The sequence below is a fragment of the Etheostoma spectabile genome, chromosome 19 (genome assembly GCF_008692095.1).
Source record: "Etheostoma spectabile isolate EspeVRDwgs_2016 chromosome 19, UIUC_Espe_1.0, whole genome shotgun sequence".
Lineage (NCBI taxonomy): Eukaryota > Metazoa > Chordata > Actinopteri > Perciformes > Percidae > Etheostoma > Etheostoma spectabile.
In genome coordinates this window covers 310351-328525 of record NC_045751.1, presented here as the reverse complement: position 1 = coordinate 328525, position 18175 = coordinate 310351, and the positions used below count along the sequence as shown (strand labels likewise).

Here is an 18175-nt window from a genome sequence, read left to right as displayed (position 1 = left end):
TCGCGTGATATCAGGTCAAGCAATGTAACGAATTGCTTCATGGCATTGCACGCATATGCCTTACAAGGTAGCGATGGAGATTTTCACACTATCGTCATGTCTGAGCCGGCAAAAAAGAAGCAGAAAGCCAGGAAAGCATTGTCGGAGGAACAGAGAAAGAAGAAACGGCCAAATATCTATTCCAATGCAGTAGGGGGAGATCTATAGAGAAACCTGCGAGTACAAAGCAAAGACATGGCCAAAAGTGCATAGCGCCCCTTTAACCCTTGTGTTATCCTGGGGTCAAATTGACCCGTTTTATATCAGAAATTTGGATTTCTTTCAACCAAATTGCCCAAAAATAACATGGATGATTCCATACAACATTCTTCAGGTAAAACTATTTATTACTTTAATTGAATTTTGGGGTGTTTTATTTAATCTTATAGCATTTGAATTCTTTTTCTTTTTTTCACGGTTTCAAAACAGTATCCGGACTAAACTTTGACATCTACCCATCTGTGATCCCTCAACATCCTTTGATCCTAACTATTCGAGTCAAAATAATTCATAATTTCTTCCCTTTTTAACTAAAAACCTAGGTATAATTTGATATAAATGAGGCTTGTTGACCATGCATCCCAAGAGTAAGTGTAAAACCAGTTATTAAACCAGCTCAGTTTTTTTTTTAAAGTACCGAAAGCTGGAAAAAGTGACAAAAAAATCGTAAAAGCACAAAAAGTCCATGGTTAACGGGAAGACAACACAAGGGTTAAGACAGCTTTATCACACAGCTTTAATACAACCCTGATGTCTGTCTTTTCTTAAACTCCGCAACAAAAGTCATTTGTCATTATAGAAACTGGGCAGTAACTTTGGCGCTCCCTGTAATGTTACTTATCTGTTTTTCACAATGTGTTGCCCCGGCTGGAATGCATTGCCAGTCAATGAACCCTTGACTGAGTAACTCACAATCCTTTTGGTTTCTTTTCTTTTTTTTTTTCAACACAACCGGTTGAGTTGGAATGTTGCCATAACACCGAAAACCTGGCCAAACATACCAATGTGGGACAATGAAAATATGCTACCGTTTTCTAAAAGTCACCTCAAGAAGTAGAAATGAATTCTGGAAGGAGTGTGGTGTCCTGCATAGATCTGAAGAGCAACCTTGTAGACAGAGAGGGGGGGGATAATTGCTTTAGTAAAGTATCTCCCTGTAAAAAATAAATAAAAATAAAAAACAGTCAATCCTGCACTTCATCACAAAGGCAGAAAGAAAGTGCAACCAAGCATATCTCAGCAAAATACCTGAACCTGACATGCTGACATCTAATTGGTGTTGCTGCGATACATTCTCCGAGATACTGCTGCTGTGTTTTTAATATGACATCCACCCGCTGCGCTGCCATCTTTCACCCCAGCCATCTACTGCACGTACAGCAAAGATGCTGACAAAACGGCAATGACCAAATGGCATCGTCACACCAAAGGGGGGGGGGAAGTGTTTGGGCAAGTATAGCTGGGGAGATGTGAAACCGAGACCCGCCATCATTCAGTTCAGGTCCTTAGAGGAGAAGTGGGAGAATATACATATAGGCAGGCGGAGGCGGCGGCGGAGGGAGGGAGGGAGGGAGGGCCGGTGGTCAGCCCACGTTGGTGGATGTCCCGCTGATGGCACGAAACACATGGAGGGAGTTTTGTAAGAGCGAGCGCATCATATCCTCCTGGTAGATCTGGGGTGAAAACAAAACACAGACAGTTCACACTTGAAGGACGATGTCAGACACACACTTGTACCAAACTGAAATCTAGGGCTGCACAATGGTCCTCATTTATGAAACGGGCATACGCCTATTCCTACGGGGTATGAAGGACACACGCTCTCCTTCACAGTTTACAGCTGCCTGGCTCTGACTCATTAAAAGAAAAACACGTGTAAAATGAAGAAAAAAAACTGCATAAACTCTGCTACTGTGTGTTTATTTTAATACAGGTACACCTGCATGTCGGCCAAAGAGATTGCAATATGAGCCATTCTTCCTACAGCCTTTTTAGGCTGCCGCATAGGAAACACATTAGTGCAAATAAACCTGAGATGTCAGGGTTTCAATCTCCACCTCTGAAAAGTGCCGCTTCTTAGCCGGATTATGTCACGCCATGTAGCTAATGATAGTGGCAAGGCCTCAAAACCGAGAATTTATAGCGGCGTGATATTTAAATTACGACTGTTTCCAGCCGCTGCATTTATCGATGTACGACCATCCTTACGCTCTGATTGGTGTGATACAAACGTTTTATGAATCTCACATGAAGCCTGTCGTAAGAGGATTTCTGCGCTCATATCTGCGCTGGTTTCTACGTTAGGTTGATAAATGGGGGCCAATATGAGGGAAAAATTGTGATTATGTTTGCGAGGATCTGTACAAAACAAAAAAGTTTTCTTTAGTCTGAAGGACCGGATTTGTGACTTCTCTGCAGCACCACTACTTTAATACAGAATTTTTATTTCATATTTTGCCTTTAACAAATATTGCACACCCCTGCGATATGGATATTGCACTAGTACATATCGTGATTTCGATAAAATTGCGATTAATTGTGCAGCCCTACTCCAATCAGCTATATGTCTGCCCACGCACTGATAGTACAGTGAGAGTGAAGAGTAAAAAAAAAATTAAAAAAAAGTTTGTACAATGAAATACATAACACTGTTAAAGTTTGGAGTAAAAAAAAAAAAAAAAACAGAAAAACCTTGTAACAAACATAAAGATGAACAAAAAAGTGTCCACACAGTTTCTCTGATTGCTGTTTGTAGAGTCATGTTTCCCTTGCAACATATGTTATGCATATGCTTTTTCATTTTTTCCAAACTCATCAGCGTTTCTCTGATTGGTTTGCACACATTCTTTTTTCGCATATTGTTTCACTTTATTCATTTGATCATCATTCTCATGTAATCACTGGGATTCAGATTTCTGGTAAAAGACGTCCAATGTGCTAATCTGTATTAATGTTACCAGTTACTTAACAATTGTACTTATTTCAGCCCAACAGCTGTTGCTACAACAAGAAACCAAAAGCGTACATGCAGCAGAATAGAAAATAATTGTAGACACTGTGTTTTGAGCAGTACATGTGAAAGGTCTACCGCGCTATTCAAACTGAATCACATTTGGATATTATTTTATTGAATTAAGTTATTTTCTTGCACTTATGTAAGAAATTGGCACTTTAATTCTTTTTGGAGTGGGACAGTTAATGGACCTATTTACAATCCTCTGGGTCCTCTGTTAATTCAGAGGGATTTTTCCCGTCGGAAACTCTTCGTTTTCCCGATTATTCCCGAACTACGTGAATGCAGCATGAATGCCCTCTCCCGCAATGTTGAAGGCAAACATGTTAACATTGACGCTGAGGTAGAACTACCACACTACTTTTATCACAATTGTATTAGGGCTGGGCAATATATTGATATTATATCAATGTCAATACATGAGGCAAGATATTGTCATAACTGATGATTGATTATCAAAAGTCTCATTGTGTGCACATTTTGTCAAAGCAACAATAGTCGTTGATATAGTTGATGTTTATAGCCTCACTAGCAAAAAAAAAACAACACAGTGCAATTAACTTCAAATCTCCTACTACCCAAAGGGAATTATGGGTATAATAAAAATAGTAATTACACTAATTACAATGATTCAATAAACAGATCTGTGTGTTTACTTGTCAATAGAGAAAACATGGCAGTGCACATCAGGATCCCACATGTTAGTGATGATTGCTATGCATGTAAAGTTCAATTTTAGTCAGTTTTCACTGATGCTCAATTATTAAAATAAAAATAATAATGGACAACAACTTAAATTATGGATATCGTAATATCCTGACATGACACAAGTGATTTCTTTTCCCGGTTGTAAATGCTGCATTACAGTAGAGTGATGCAATTTTCTGAACACACCAGACTGTTCTAGCTGTTCCATTATTTGCCTTTACCCACATAGTTATTATATAAACATAACTGATGATTGATTATCAAAAGTCTCATTGTGTGCACATTTTGTCAAAGCAACAATAGTCATCCCTACAATATCGCCACAATATCAATATTGAGGTATTTGTTCAAAAATATCAAAATATTTGATTTTCTCCATATCGCCCAGCTCTAAATTGTATCATTTTTAAAAGAATAATTCCCTATTTGTAAATATTCTGTCAGATTTTCCCTGAAATATTGTGATTGTTATTTTAGGGCCATATTTCCCCCACCCCAAAACCCAACTTTCATGAAAAACTGGCCAGTTGTTTTTCTGTAATCCTGCTGACAGACAGACAAAGAAACAAACGAACAGACAGACGGACACGTCGCAGACAAAAACACGACATCCTTGGCGGAAGTAACTAGTAACAAGTGTTGCTGGAGTTTCTGTTCAGCCTGGAAGATCATATTGTTTCTAGCCAATAAGCATTTATCCATGCCCATGTCTGAATTTAAGTAGCCATAGATGATATTCACATTCAAATCTGCCCAGCCTGTTGAAAGGCTCTGCCCCCACAGTAACCAGACCTCAACTCAACATCTCTGGGGACATTAACAGGAAAAAAGCCAAACATTTTGCAACATCACAAGGCACTCTGCGTGCTCCAAAGGTTTCAAGTTTTGCCATTTACAACCCCAACTTGCGTGACTTGACACAAGGAAGTGACTGACAGCAAAAACCCAGATGTTTGTTCACCATCTTCCTGGTTTGTTATGGACTAACCAGGATGTTGATTTTGCTCGTGTGGAAATGCAAAAAGCTCCAACCTTAACCAACGGGACACTACTGTGTATGTGGACATCATTTGATTAGTGGGATATGACATTTGCATTGTTTTTGAAAGTCATCTCTGGTGCCAGTGTTGGCCATAACCCACAGTGTAAATACCCTTTCATGCCTCAGAGTGATCCAACAAGTTTGTCGAAAGGATTAAACAAGTGCCAAATGTTTGCCACATGTGCCAAAACCACTCCCATTTTCTACTTGAATGCATTTAATTTGTGTTAAATTGCCGCATTTGCCTGATTTATTATGTTTTATTATCACTCCTCTATAATAAAGGCCCGGCTAATTCATCACCCATTTACATAGTTTTGCTGTTTTATTGTTGTTGTTTTTTGTATCCGGATGAATGTATTTAGATTACCTTAACATGCCTGGAAGAAATGAACGAAGGTGCAAATTCAGTATGAAGAGAATGAGTTGCAAAAAAGGACAAAAAGACAAACTTGAAAAGCTTCATCCACACATTTCATGATCACATTACCTGTTTTTCCTCAAAGCTAAAGGCCAGCACATTGGAGAGAAAAAGGTAAACCGGTTAGTTTGGTCAAATCAGATCAAAAACGTAATATCAAATATCAGCAGGCACAATAAACACTACTGTGAAACACCCATGGCTCATTCCAGTGAGAGAACAAAGAACAGTATAGATGAGGTTTTAAGAACAGGGGGCAGATGAGTGCATGCCCCCATATGCATACATCATCACTTCAGGAAATGTTCCAGAGGAAATTCACTTTTCTATTACTCCAGGATGTTGAATTAACAGAGCCTCCGCAACTCATCATGACTCCCTTAGAAGTCTGATCATGACATACAGTATCGGTTATATTACATTTGTTAGGTTTGATAATGATATGTTGTATTTGCAACATATCATAATCAAACGTAACTAACGTGATTACACTGGCTCCTTTTGTGCAAGTAAAGTTCTCCCCCCCATAAAAGTGAATCACTCAGGCTCACTGATGTTGATGTTTATAGCCTCACTAGCAAAAAAAAACAACACAGTGCAATTAACTTCAAATCTCCTACTACCCAAAGGGAATTATGGGTATAATAAAAATAGTAATTACACTAATTACAATGATTCAATAAACAGATCTGTGTGTTTACTTGTCAATAGAGAAAACATGGCAGTGCACATCAGGATCCCACATGTTAGTGATGATTGCTATGCATGTAAAGTTCAATTTTAGTCAGTTTTCACTGATGCTCAATTATTAAAATAAAAATAATAATGGACAACAACTTAGAGTTTAGACAAGAATGCAGAAAAAAAAGCCAAAAGGAAACAAAATTAACATTTTGTATATATACACATGATCTAATAAGACATAGATAAAAGAATTAGGCAATACACATATAGGATGTTCATCTACTTTATGACATTACATCCGACCACCTCGTGTTTCATGTTCTAAGAAGCCAACTCTCCACCTATAAACATGACTGAGCAGGGGAAAGAAGGGGACTTTCACAGGCATGTTTAAGGCCATCTCTTTAACCTGTTGCCCTCAGGCAGGCGCTTCAGGTCAATACGGGCCAGAACAAATAGACTCAGGGATAGCTTTTTTCCCAAAGCTGTCACCATACTCAACCTACAGTCAGACTTGCACTAATGTATTGTATATGTATATTTATGTATGTGTTATTAATGTGTGCACTTTTAGAGAGTTGCTCTCCAAATTTCATTGTACTGGTACAATGACAATAAAGGCTTTCAATTCAATTTCAATTAAGCATGGAATGATAACACAATAAAAACCTCAGTAGACAAAACAATTCATTAAAACTTGTGTAACAAATACTGTATATGTCAAACTCAGATTTATGTGTATATATTTTTAAATTCACGCATGAAAATGTACATAAAAAGAAATTGTTGCATCAAAATGCATCAATAATCGGTTTATAATCGGAATCAAATTGCATCGTGAGGTGCGAATCGATTCCCACCTCTAACATTTTCCAGTGGATGATGATGTCATTACCATGCCTTTTGCATGGAGCATGGCTGGCTATAATGCAACAATAACGGCCTGCATCTGTTGCAGATTGTCACTGTAGTAACTACATATCATTTAAAAGGGTTGCACCACCCAGAATCACAAATACAGATCTGCAGATGGTTTGTGTTTTATTCTTTCGGATTTTCCGATATCCGCTCTCTCCACCGTCTCCAATCCGGGACCGCAGAGGTTGAAATCATTTTGTCTGTGGTGCCTCCAGCATTGAAAAAAAGGTTTTAAAAAACTAAGTAAATGTTGACGATGGAGCCATTAATATTGAGTTCACTGCAAAATGTAATCACATAAAACCCAAACTATCTGCAGGGCATCATGCCTATAAAGGGTGTGTTTTATTACACTGGATGAACTTTTATGGTGCTCTGTTGTTTCTGCTGAGTTATTGTGTAATGATTCTGTTTGATTCCAAGAGATACAGTGACTCAACACATAGTCCAGTAAATACGTAGTAACCAACATACTGGAGCACTACAAAAAATTATTTCCTACACAACGCTGCGGAAGAAGGTCTGACTAGTCCACACAGCATTCCAGGATGGGGGTAAACGCCCTCTGGTTTTCAAACCAATCACAATTGTCAAAAAAGCCTCGGGAAGGAACTCGCTTTGGTGGAACATGTGCACATTAATAAGTAGTTTTTTAAGATAGTCTAGCTAGCTGTCTGGATTTACCCTGCAGAGATCTGAGGAGCAGTTAACCAGAGTCCTTATAACTCCACCGGAATTTAGAATTCCAACACAAAGGAAGAGGAAGGTGACGAAGATCTGGCTGAAATGAGGGACATACGGAGGAATTTCTGGCAGCACCGGAGCAATCCCGGAAGTAAAACATCGTCAATATAGACTACCACTCACGTATCCTCACATCCAGCATGCGCTAATGCTTTAATGAATTATAGTTATTATTATTTATGCAGACATAATTACTTTATAGTTATAATGGTTGCGAGGCAGAATTTGAATTTGCCATACAAGAGGCCCATGTTTTATTTCCAGGCCACTGCAGAAACAACACATTGAAGCAGAACAAAACTGCTGTGTGTGTGTGTGTGTGTGTGTGTGTGTGTGTGTGTGTGTGTGTGTGTGTGTGTGTGTGTGTGTGTGTGTGTGTGTGGTGTCATTGAGGAACAGGGTGTGTCTTGCTGTGAGGCGTTAGAGAGTAAAGGTCCCTCCGCCAGAACATTGAATTGTTAAAGTAAGATTACCTGCTCGTGGATGATGTCCGATAGCTCCTTCACCATGTCTTTGAAGTTGCCCTTGAGACCCTCATGGTACTCAAACTGGTCCTCTTTGATCAGACGCTCGTTTATGTCCAGAGCCACACTGCACGCCTGGACAAAACGCCTGCAAATAGCAAAAGTTAAATGACAAACTTAATTGTTTAAATCCCTTAGAAACTAGGGCTGCATAATATATTGTTTCTTTTCTTGCCATCGCATTATCAACTTGTGCAATAAACACACTGCAAAAGTTTTTCCAGTTGAAAGACAATGTGAGTAATATATATATAATAATAATGAGTAAAATATATATATATGTATATATATATAATGTTGAAAAAGATTTTCTTTCATTTGTTTTTTTTAATTTAACAGGCAATTTGTTGTGTTTTTGTAGAATACTGAAAGCAGAAGAACTGAGAACACTTTGACATCTGTTTATTCTGTATATCAGTAATTCAACAATGTTATCGCATATTTTCCTCATATTGTGCAGCCCTATTATAAACAGTTTAATAATAAAAAATAAGGGCCCTGAAGGGCCCCTAGGAAGCTTTGTGTGGGGGAGAGACATGTATGATGGGCTCATGGTTTTGTCATTTATACATATGTTTATATGGTTTATGGCTTATTGTGTGTTTTGTGACTATTTTGTTGAATGGTATCAAATATTGTAGTTACTGTGTCATCTTTTCTTGATTTTTGTCTGGGTGGGTTGGCGAAGGGGTGGGTGGTCATGTTGGAGTTGTATGTTTTGTATGTTAATAACAATAATTATAAAAATAATATATTTATTTTACCGCTGGATGCATTAGCTCGGACAAATCAAAGTAAAATGTATTTTTAAAGATTATTTTGTGGGGTTTTTTCCCACTTTATTTCAAAGTGACAGTGGATAGACAGTAAAGGTGGGAGAGAGAGGGGGGATGACACGCAGCAAAGGGCTGCGGGTCGGTTTTCGAACCCGGGCCGCTGCAAAGGCCTCAGCCTACAGTGCATCTCTTATACTGGGTGAGCTAAAGGGCTCCCGAGTAACGTATTTTACTGATTGAATATTATCTATGATAAATACCAATAGACTCATACATTTTCTAATCTGTGTCTAATCTATTAGCAGCAATATAATAGCAATGTGTAAAACAAACGTCAGCAAATCAGAACCAAATAAAAACCTCATCCAAAGTGGTAACGTTATGGTTTGGAGGAATAACACTACATTTCATATAAAGGTAAACAGCATACTGAAGATTAATATAGTGAACCTTTAATGTATGTTTTATAGAAGCTTCTTTTATAGCCAGCATGGGCAAAAAACCAGAGAACACTACACACATATGCAGTAGTTCAGTGAGAGAATCAACAATGTTACGGATTAAATAAAATGTGTTCTCGCTCAGATTTTCTGCATAACTGATGTAGTTTCCCATGGCAAAAAAACCTGCAACTTGATAAGTAAGCGCTATTTGCATGGGCTGTGTCCATTTACATAATTAATGTATCGGCTAAGCTCATGAGGTTTTCATTTATGACGTATTCCGCCAGCTGATAATCAGTTTTGCTTACAGATTAAATACCAACTACGGAGTGATGCCGTTTTTTGAAGGAGTTGATTAGTAAACTTTTTTAGCGGATTACAAGCCGGAACTCCTATTAAAAATTGGTCGGGACCAATTAGCTGTGCAGCATAAATTACCATGGCGATCTAGAGCTAATCATTCTAGCTCTTGTAATACACCCCTCAGCAATGAGGAAGGAGGAACAGCTTAGTCATTTAAAAGACAAACAAATCGTACCTGAAAATGTCCTTAAGGTCTTTTACTTTCTTGTTGCCTGACTGGTTGTATTTACTGTCATCCAAGAATGCTCTGGCGTAGGCCATGGGACCGGCATTCACCTGTAGAAAAACATGCCTGGGCGTGTTAAGCATTCTTTCACTCCATTCAGTGCACAAACAGATGTAACAACCAGCATGTACCATTTTTGCTTTCTCGTACCCCTTAAAAGGACCTGTTCAGACTTGGCATTACAAGTGGATCGATCCAAATGTGGAATCACACACCTAGTATTAGAGTGTGATTGGACTCATTTCTTCACTCTATATGCACATAAATATGTACATCATTTGCAAATACATATTGAAATGAACAATCCTTTTCGTAATTGTTGCATTGTTTTTGTGTATACATTTAATTTGTAACTCCTATAAAAATCACAAGTTATTACAGAAACGTGCAATGACTAATAAAAAAAGTGTTGCCTTCAGTCTGTCTAAAAAGATCGACGCGCTCACCAACGCACAATTATAAACCTCATGCTACTTACTTAGGCTAAGGCAAAAGCTCTGCGTGGAGGCTCAGCAGAAACATCAATCAGACTTAAGTCTTATAGTGGTAGGGAAAATCCTACCTTCAATGTGGCCCAGGACATTGGCATACACACTGCTAATAGAATGTGGCCATAATTGGCACAAACTACTTGCGAATGTGGTCTGAGCAAACAGATCTCAATGTCCTCAATACGTTCTTTACACCGGTACTTAAGAGCTGTCTACTTGAGACCGGAGCATTCAGGACACATGGTAATGCCAGGCGTGAACAGGACCATATACTGACCCCAGGCCAGTATGTTTCTTCTTTACACAAATGTGTTATCTAGTCAAACTTTACAAATGAAAATATCTTTGTCTTTAACTTGGATGTGTCTCTGAGGGACTGGGACCTTGCTTTACCTGCACAGAGACACAGCCCTGCAGTTTGAGCTGCAGCTGGATCATGTCCACCTCCTGACTGGAGCAGAGTTTGGTCAGCTCTGCTGTCCGCGCCTTCATCTCATCTATGGCAACATCCACCGGCTTCAACTCCAACTGCTTCTCCCCCACCACCTCCACGCGCTTTTTCACATACGGGAAAGTGTTGGCAGCTGAAGATAAGAGAGAACAGGACAAACTGGTTGGCGCATTGCACGCGAAGAACACAACATGCTTTGGGATCATCTTCGGGTGATGCATGCAAGCAATCAAATGCGATGACAAAAATGATGACTTTATTTTCTGCTGTTCAAGCATCTAAAGTCAAACAGACAGTCAGAGAATTGTCTCTCTGCGTAACAACTGGATGTTCACAATGACAACTGCATGTGTTAGGTCAATAAGAAAGAACAACAAGGCTTGAGGCTGCTTGTTAATAATATGGGATAAGCCAGAGGTACTTGAATAAGATGTGGCTGGGAGTTTCCTAAAACTGTACACGTGCACAGAACAATGGGTGAGCAGCCAAAGAATGTTATAACCACATCTGCTCTGTAAGATAAGAGTCAAATTTTTGTACAAACACTATTAACTAATACTTCAAATGGGAGAGATGAACAGCTGAGGTTTTTGCTTTGTAGTCTGTGTCATCATTACAACAAAGATAAATGCATTATTAATGTGGTGTAGTTTCGAGAGATAGCTGTGTGCCTGTGGTGTATTTTAAGAGACGACACAGAAACTCAAATTGTTTGTGAATGAGTGTGTTTTATGTACTTGTGAGCACGCTCCTTCTCTTGCACTGCTCCTCCACCCCGCCGTGTTTCTTGCCCGACAGCGTGTACGGCGTCTCGAACACAAAGCGGTTGATGTTGTGGCACTTCTCAAAGTCAGTCTTCTTCTCCGGTGCCTCCTTCTCGTCAAAGTAGGCCTTGACAAATGTCACCTGGATGTAGGCGAACTTGGCATCCAGGTCTTTGGGGTTAACCTACCGAAAAAGTAATTACCTTTGATAAAATAAAATTGCAAAGACAGATCCTGAGATAAGATAATTGAGGCTTGAATGGGAGTAATGTAAGTGTCATCCAAAAGCAACATTGCCTTTCGCTAATATCACCACATCAATATTTTTGCACTTCATGTCCTTGTATTGGTGTCTTTGTTTTTTTGTACGTTGCTTTCATGTGTTATTTATCTTGCATTCCTGACTGCAGATCAAGTTCGGAGAAAAAAAGTGATGGAACTGAATTGATATCACCATGGTGATAAAACATCCCTCTACTTAAAACACCTGACTGCTACAACCTATGACGCCCCATTGACCTCCACTGACTCACAATCAATGTTAAACTTGTCAAGTGAAACTCATATATAATACCTCATTAGAGAGGAAACTAAATATTTCCCACATTATGTTGGGCAAGGGATATTTTCCTAAAAAGAAAAAAGCCAGGCTGCAATGCCAAATTACTTTATCATTTTTAATTGTATTTTGGCCAATCATTTACATCAAATACTATTCATTCCAAACATCTTCCACCTTTTCCTTCCCACATTTATCTACCACACCTTATTTGAGTCCTGTATTATCTTGACGTTTTCCGGCCCAAACTTTTCCCCGTAGAGTGTCACTAGCCGTTGAGAGATTTCGGACAGGCCAGTGAGTTTGGGCTCTTTGTAAATGTACTCCTTCCCATCCTCCTCCTCGAAGAAGCCCTGCAAAAAATACACATGTTCACTCAATAAATACAACAAGAGACAGTTCACCTGAAGTGTGCGGGAAGAAACATGCACACAAAACACACAAATATTTTGGTAATGAGTCTTAAAAAATTTTTTTTTCGTCTGGGCTTTTAATACAAAACGTTAGGTGCCAATATCATCATAAATATGGCAGGATAAGACTTTTTCCATGTTGTTTTTGCCCTCTGAACAAGTAAGATGCAACACATCCACCACATCTGCATGACACGTTTTCTGAAAGTGTCTGTTTACTTCTAACTTCACTGCAGCTATTCACTTTCATTTATTACATCCACAGTCTTGAACTTGGTTGTCGCTGAGCCATCACAAAGCTGTAGGTGTAACCTTTGCATGTAATTATAGTTACTGTGTTTCCCTCGGTTGCCAAATTATTTTTGTTGTAATTCCAAAAACTATTTTTAAATAATTTTTTACTATCTAATTATTTTACTACCGGAATTTCAACATTTGGAAATGTTGGCACATTTCCATTATATACACGAGATTGGAAAGGGATTGTAACGTTTGCCTAATGCAATGTCAACAAAAGGATTGAGATGTTTAAACATCCATTCTCTCTGTGTCATGTGGGCTGGGCATTCACTCTGAAATCCAATACACAGCTTGTACAGATAGCATCATATTGCATTTGCTGGGCACTTTTTCCAGTCATTAAAATGACACTGAACATCCTGCTTTGTATTTGTACAGTTAAAGTAGTCTTAGGGCTGCAACCAACGACTTTTTTATTTTTATTATTATTGTCAATTAATCGGTTGATCATTTTCTCAATTAATCGATTAGTTGTTTGGTCTATAAAAAAGTCTGAAAATGGTCCTAAAATGTCAATCAGTGTTTCCCAAAGCCCAAGATGACACCCTCAAACGTCTTGTTTTGTCCACAACTCAAAGATATTTAGTTTACTGTCACAGAAGAGTAAAGAAACCAGAAAAAAAATCTCATTTAAGAACCTAGAATCAGAGCATTTTATTATTTATTAAACAATTACTCAATTAATTTAATAGTTGACAACTAATTGATTAATTAATTATTCTTTCCAGCTCTAATGTCTTGTAACAAAATTGAACGTCAACACCTTCTTTTTTTTAATAATTATAACAGAAAATGTCACATACAATACAGATGTGGATTCTTATCACTATCTGTAATCTACAACTGCTTTATACTTTAAATGCTGTATGCTCCTTCAGTTAATTACGTCCCTACAGCCAGAAGGCAGCAGGGCAAATATGTGTGATAAATGTACAGCAGTGCAGAGCCATTGGCCAAGATGATCCACTGTACATTGATTAAATCATGCAAATTAAACACATACTTGTGCACGCATCAAGCCTGTTGGCTCTAACTCTGTATTCTGTTACTTTGTGTGTGACATCCTGGGGATGGACAGAGACACTTTACAGTTTCATTTTAACTAAATATTTATTTGTCTTCCGTATATTTTAAAGTTTCCTGGAAAGGTGGGAATTCCTGTTTACTGCAATCCTATATTGACTATTAACTGTGAGAATGATTCCTCACCCCACCTATGTCATTTACATTCCAATGTGCTCAACTTTTTGCGCACAGCCTAGTGATGTGTGCTTCAGGTGCACTTTGTGCCTAAGGTTACTGTGTTGTACTTGCACTTTACATTAAAGCTGCTTGACGATCTTACCTGTCCATAAAAAGCCACTCTGAAGTATGTCCCAAGCATCCTGCGGCCTGAGTGTATCACCTCCATTATCTTGTTGTAGGCTCTGTGCAAAGTGTCGTACAGTCGGCTTAGTTTCTGGAACAATAAGACAGATGGCATTGGAGTTGGACTATTTCCTTATTGCATGTTTAAACAACTAAGCAGCGTGTGTAGCAAGCCAGGGTGCCTTGAAAATCCATTTTAGTTTCACTTGAGATAATGATTATCGCTATTTAGGCACTTTAGAAACTCTTTGGTGATAGATGTGAATGTGAACATGTTAGCCTGTCTATAAGACTGGTAATCTCACTTCTTGCTCCGCTGTGTGTAGGGAGGCTCAAGGCTCCAGTAAACCTGACCTTCCCCCATCCTGTTGTTTTTTTAAAAGCAACAAGGAAGAGCCATAAAAATTCCTTGATAACATCTAAGTTGCATTCCCAAAAAGTGAGACTGTGACATTAATAAATGTATTTTAAATGGTCTAACTGGTCTCGACTTATGTAACTAAAGTGGTTCCATTTATATATCAACCTGCTGAGTGCAAGGCAACAAGTCGAGGAGTTTAATGAGTGGAAAATTAATATCGTAAACTTTACACACAAGTATTTATATCAATAAAATGTTTCTACAAACCAAAGACCTTACATAGGTGTGATTACTAGACACTCATAAACATGGGGACGTTGATGAATCACTTTGCAAGGAAAAGTAAGAAACAGTGGCTGCATGTTTACAATCTATCTGTTCAAGGGATGTTGCCATAGTACCTCATACTCGTGACGCTTCTCGTAGATGGGGACAATAAGCTTGGCAATGTGCGTGATGAGCTCATAGCGTTCTGCTTTCCACAGTGCCTCCACACAGACCTCGAGGTGTTCGACCAGGACTTCCTAAAAAAGGGGTAGAAAATGAAGAGGTCTCTTATTAATATGCATTAACAGTATGAAGACATCAGACTTAAGATTTAAAGGTCCTTTATTATTCCGATTTTCAGGATCATACTTGTATTTTGGGTTTCTATTAAAACATGATTACATGCTTTAATGTTCAAAAACACACTATTTTTCGCATACTGTCTGTCTTAATACACCTGTATTCCCCCAATGTCTGAAACTCTGTTTTAGGGCCTGTCTCTTTAAGGCCCCATCACGAAAAAAAGTCTGCTCTGATTGGTCAATGCATCCCCAGGTTTTCCACACCTGCACTCTCTGGGTTTCGAGACCATTATTGCAGCCGGGGGAATGACTGTAACAGTACTGTAATGGCACTTTCTACCTATAGTATATATGTAATAATAATAATAATACATTTTATTTAAAGCACCTTTCATGACACCCAAGGTCACTTCACAAACAATATATATGTAGTATAGTCGTGACATCACACCCATACAGAAGTCCTGACGGCTCGTTTAAAGGCGCAGTTTCTGAATACAAGCTGGGTGCATTTCTCTGTGAATGGGGCATTTTTAATACTTGACTTTAACTGTATTTATACAGCACCTCGACCTGTTTTATAATCAAAAAAAGACATCTCACTTTTTACAATATGGGTACTTTAAACTGGGTATCATTTGACCTTTTTTTAATATTAGTGCTGATACAATACCCAAGTTACAGTGCCAATACCAAAACCAATACTATTTTTGATACCTTAGAGAAAAACAAAAAAAGCTAAAGTTCTCAAAAGTTAAATATTGTTTAAACACAAGCAGCCATGCATGAACTAACTCATAATCAAATAGAAAAGAGGCAAAATGAATTACTGATTAATTATTAACACAATTATACATTCGACCAGATATTCGGGGACAGTTTTTGATGTGTGGTGCTACAGACACATTTTGCTGACTTACAAATAAAAGTACTGACTTGAAATACTAGATGTAGAATGACTATTCAGCCAGCTGCTTGTTTGTGAGGTACAATCAGGGTATCTGAATTGACTAACTATTGCCTAGGTTATTTTTGTCACCAAATCCTGTCCGGACGGCCACACCTCAGTGTAATAGACATCTTGCATTCCAGTGTCTTCCCTCATGGCAGCTTCCTCTTCAATATTCAAGGTAATCCTCTTAAAGGCTGCAAGGCCGCTGGGGAACAACTCTAACAAATGAACAGCAAAGACAAAGTAAAAATACTGGTTCACAGACTGTAGATTTCTAAAAAAACCTTCTACCAAATACTGTATTTCATGTAAGTTCTGAGGTTGCAACAGGTGTAGCTTCACAGCAAATAGTTTTAAAAACATTTTAAACAATCATGAGTATTACTAGAAAAATGGGTGCTGTCAATCCAGGAGTGGGCTTGTGAGATGGGTAGGGTGGCGGCGTTTGAAAAAAATGTCATATAAACGGTTTTCCAGATAGGATATCTTCACTAGAAAATGGGGAAAGTACCTGAGCTTTCTGGAGGGCTCCTAAGAAGCTTTGTGTGGGGAAGAATTGTTTATGATTGTCTTATGGTGTTGTCATTTATACACATGTTTATATGGTTTGTTGTCTATCTTGTTTCTATTTTGTTGGTCTTGAATATTGTAGTTATTGTGTCATCTGTTCATCTGGGGGCGTGTTCATGTTGAGAGTTGTATGTTCGTGACAAAATGTAGCCACATTAAGTTGTTGATACAGAAACTTGTTTGTAGAGACGTGTACTGGTGCAGTTTGACTAGACGGCAAACAAATATTTTCATAAGCGTTGGCTGTCAACCAACCACAAATTATCTTTGTCCGTTGACATTACTTAAAGATAAAAAAACAAACATTTGCCTAAATAAGTATTTCACGGCAGGTTTTGCATTAGATAAAAACATGACCATAAAAAAGAAGAACAGCATTGTGAGGCTTTGTATTTGCTAGATGTCACTCTGCCGCTGTTATTGTCAGTCTGTGTTTGCATTCTGTATCTAACAACAGTCATCAAACAAAGGGGTGTGTCTTTTACAGTGTAGGTAAATCTTCCTGGAGAACCACAATGTTTTGCTTGTGAAGGTTAGGTCCACTGTACAGCTGTGTGTACTGTCTGTGGGCATGTCCTTGTGTCGGTTAGGAATTGTGGCTGAAGTTTGACATAAGCAAATACCTTTTTTAGCTCCTTCCTCTGAAAACTAATAATTCATGTTATATTACAGTTAATAACATGTGTAAGCCCCAAATGGCGGTAAAAGCAGTGTGTGTGAAAGTGTGTGTGAGAGTGTGCGTGAGGATGTGTGTGTGCGTGCGTGCGTAGATGTGCGTTGGGCCTTACTTTTCCTGTGCAGGTACTCTGCAACCAGTGCAGCCACATGAACGTAGCACATGGCCGCCTGTGGAGACAACAACAAACACCTGCAGATTTAGTGTAAGTTTCTATAGCAGAAACACAAAACATGTCCTTCTGTATGGAACTGAAAGGGGAAACCTCGCTATATTATATATATATATATACATATATATATAAAGATATATATATATATATATATCTTTATACAGTATATAAGTACAGTATATAGAATAGAAATAAAATAGAATAGAAAATAAAACTAAAACTAAACCAAATCAAATGTTTTAGGATATTTGCTGGGTTTGTTGTGCTGTCTTCTCGTCTTTCTTCTTTGTGAAAAAACCCTTTTAGCCTTGCTTGTAACATAAAAAGGTTAAATAAATAAATGCACTTAATCTCAAGCGAACAATGTATCAACTCGACCACCCAGGTTCAACTTCTGCGTTTACCCAGACCTTTAACCTTCCTCTGGAGAGGAACTATAGAGTCTTGATTGTTATTACAATCCCATTAAAGTAAAGTAGTAGAAGAGCAGAGTTTCCCAACATTTTTTTTAAGACTTGACAACGTGTTTATTATATAACTACTATAATTATAAATAAACTTCAGCTTTTAAGTTAGTATCAGCCTCCCTTGCTTACACTGAACATGAAATGGCCAATGTTTATTTTTA

General features: G+C 38.3%; 1 protein-coding gene across 1 annotated transcript in view; it reads right to left on the bottom strand.

Annotated features, from left to right (window-relative positions):
* Positions 1 to 18175, bottom strand: part of LOC116669434 (dedicator of cytokinesis protein 11-like) — a 79581-nt gene that overhangs the window by 804 nt on the left and 60602 nt on the right. Inside the window, 10 exon segments of the mRNA XM_032499318.1 lie at positions 759 to 1712; positions 8043 to 8181; positions 9851 to 9951; positions 10786 to 10976; positions 11581 to 11791; positions 12373 to 12519; positions 14225 to 14338; positions 15010 to 15132; positions 16241 to 16347; positions 17488 to 17545. Coding sequence (XP_032355209.1) covers positions 1623 to 1712; positions 8043 to 8181; positions 9851 to 9951; positions 10786 to 10976; positions 11581 to 11791; positions 12373 to 12519; positions 14225 to 14338; positions 15010 to 15132; positions 16241 to 16347; positions 17488 to 17545 — 1281 coding nt within the window. The 3' untranslated portion in view covers positions 759 to 1622.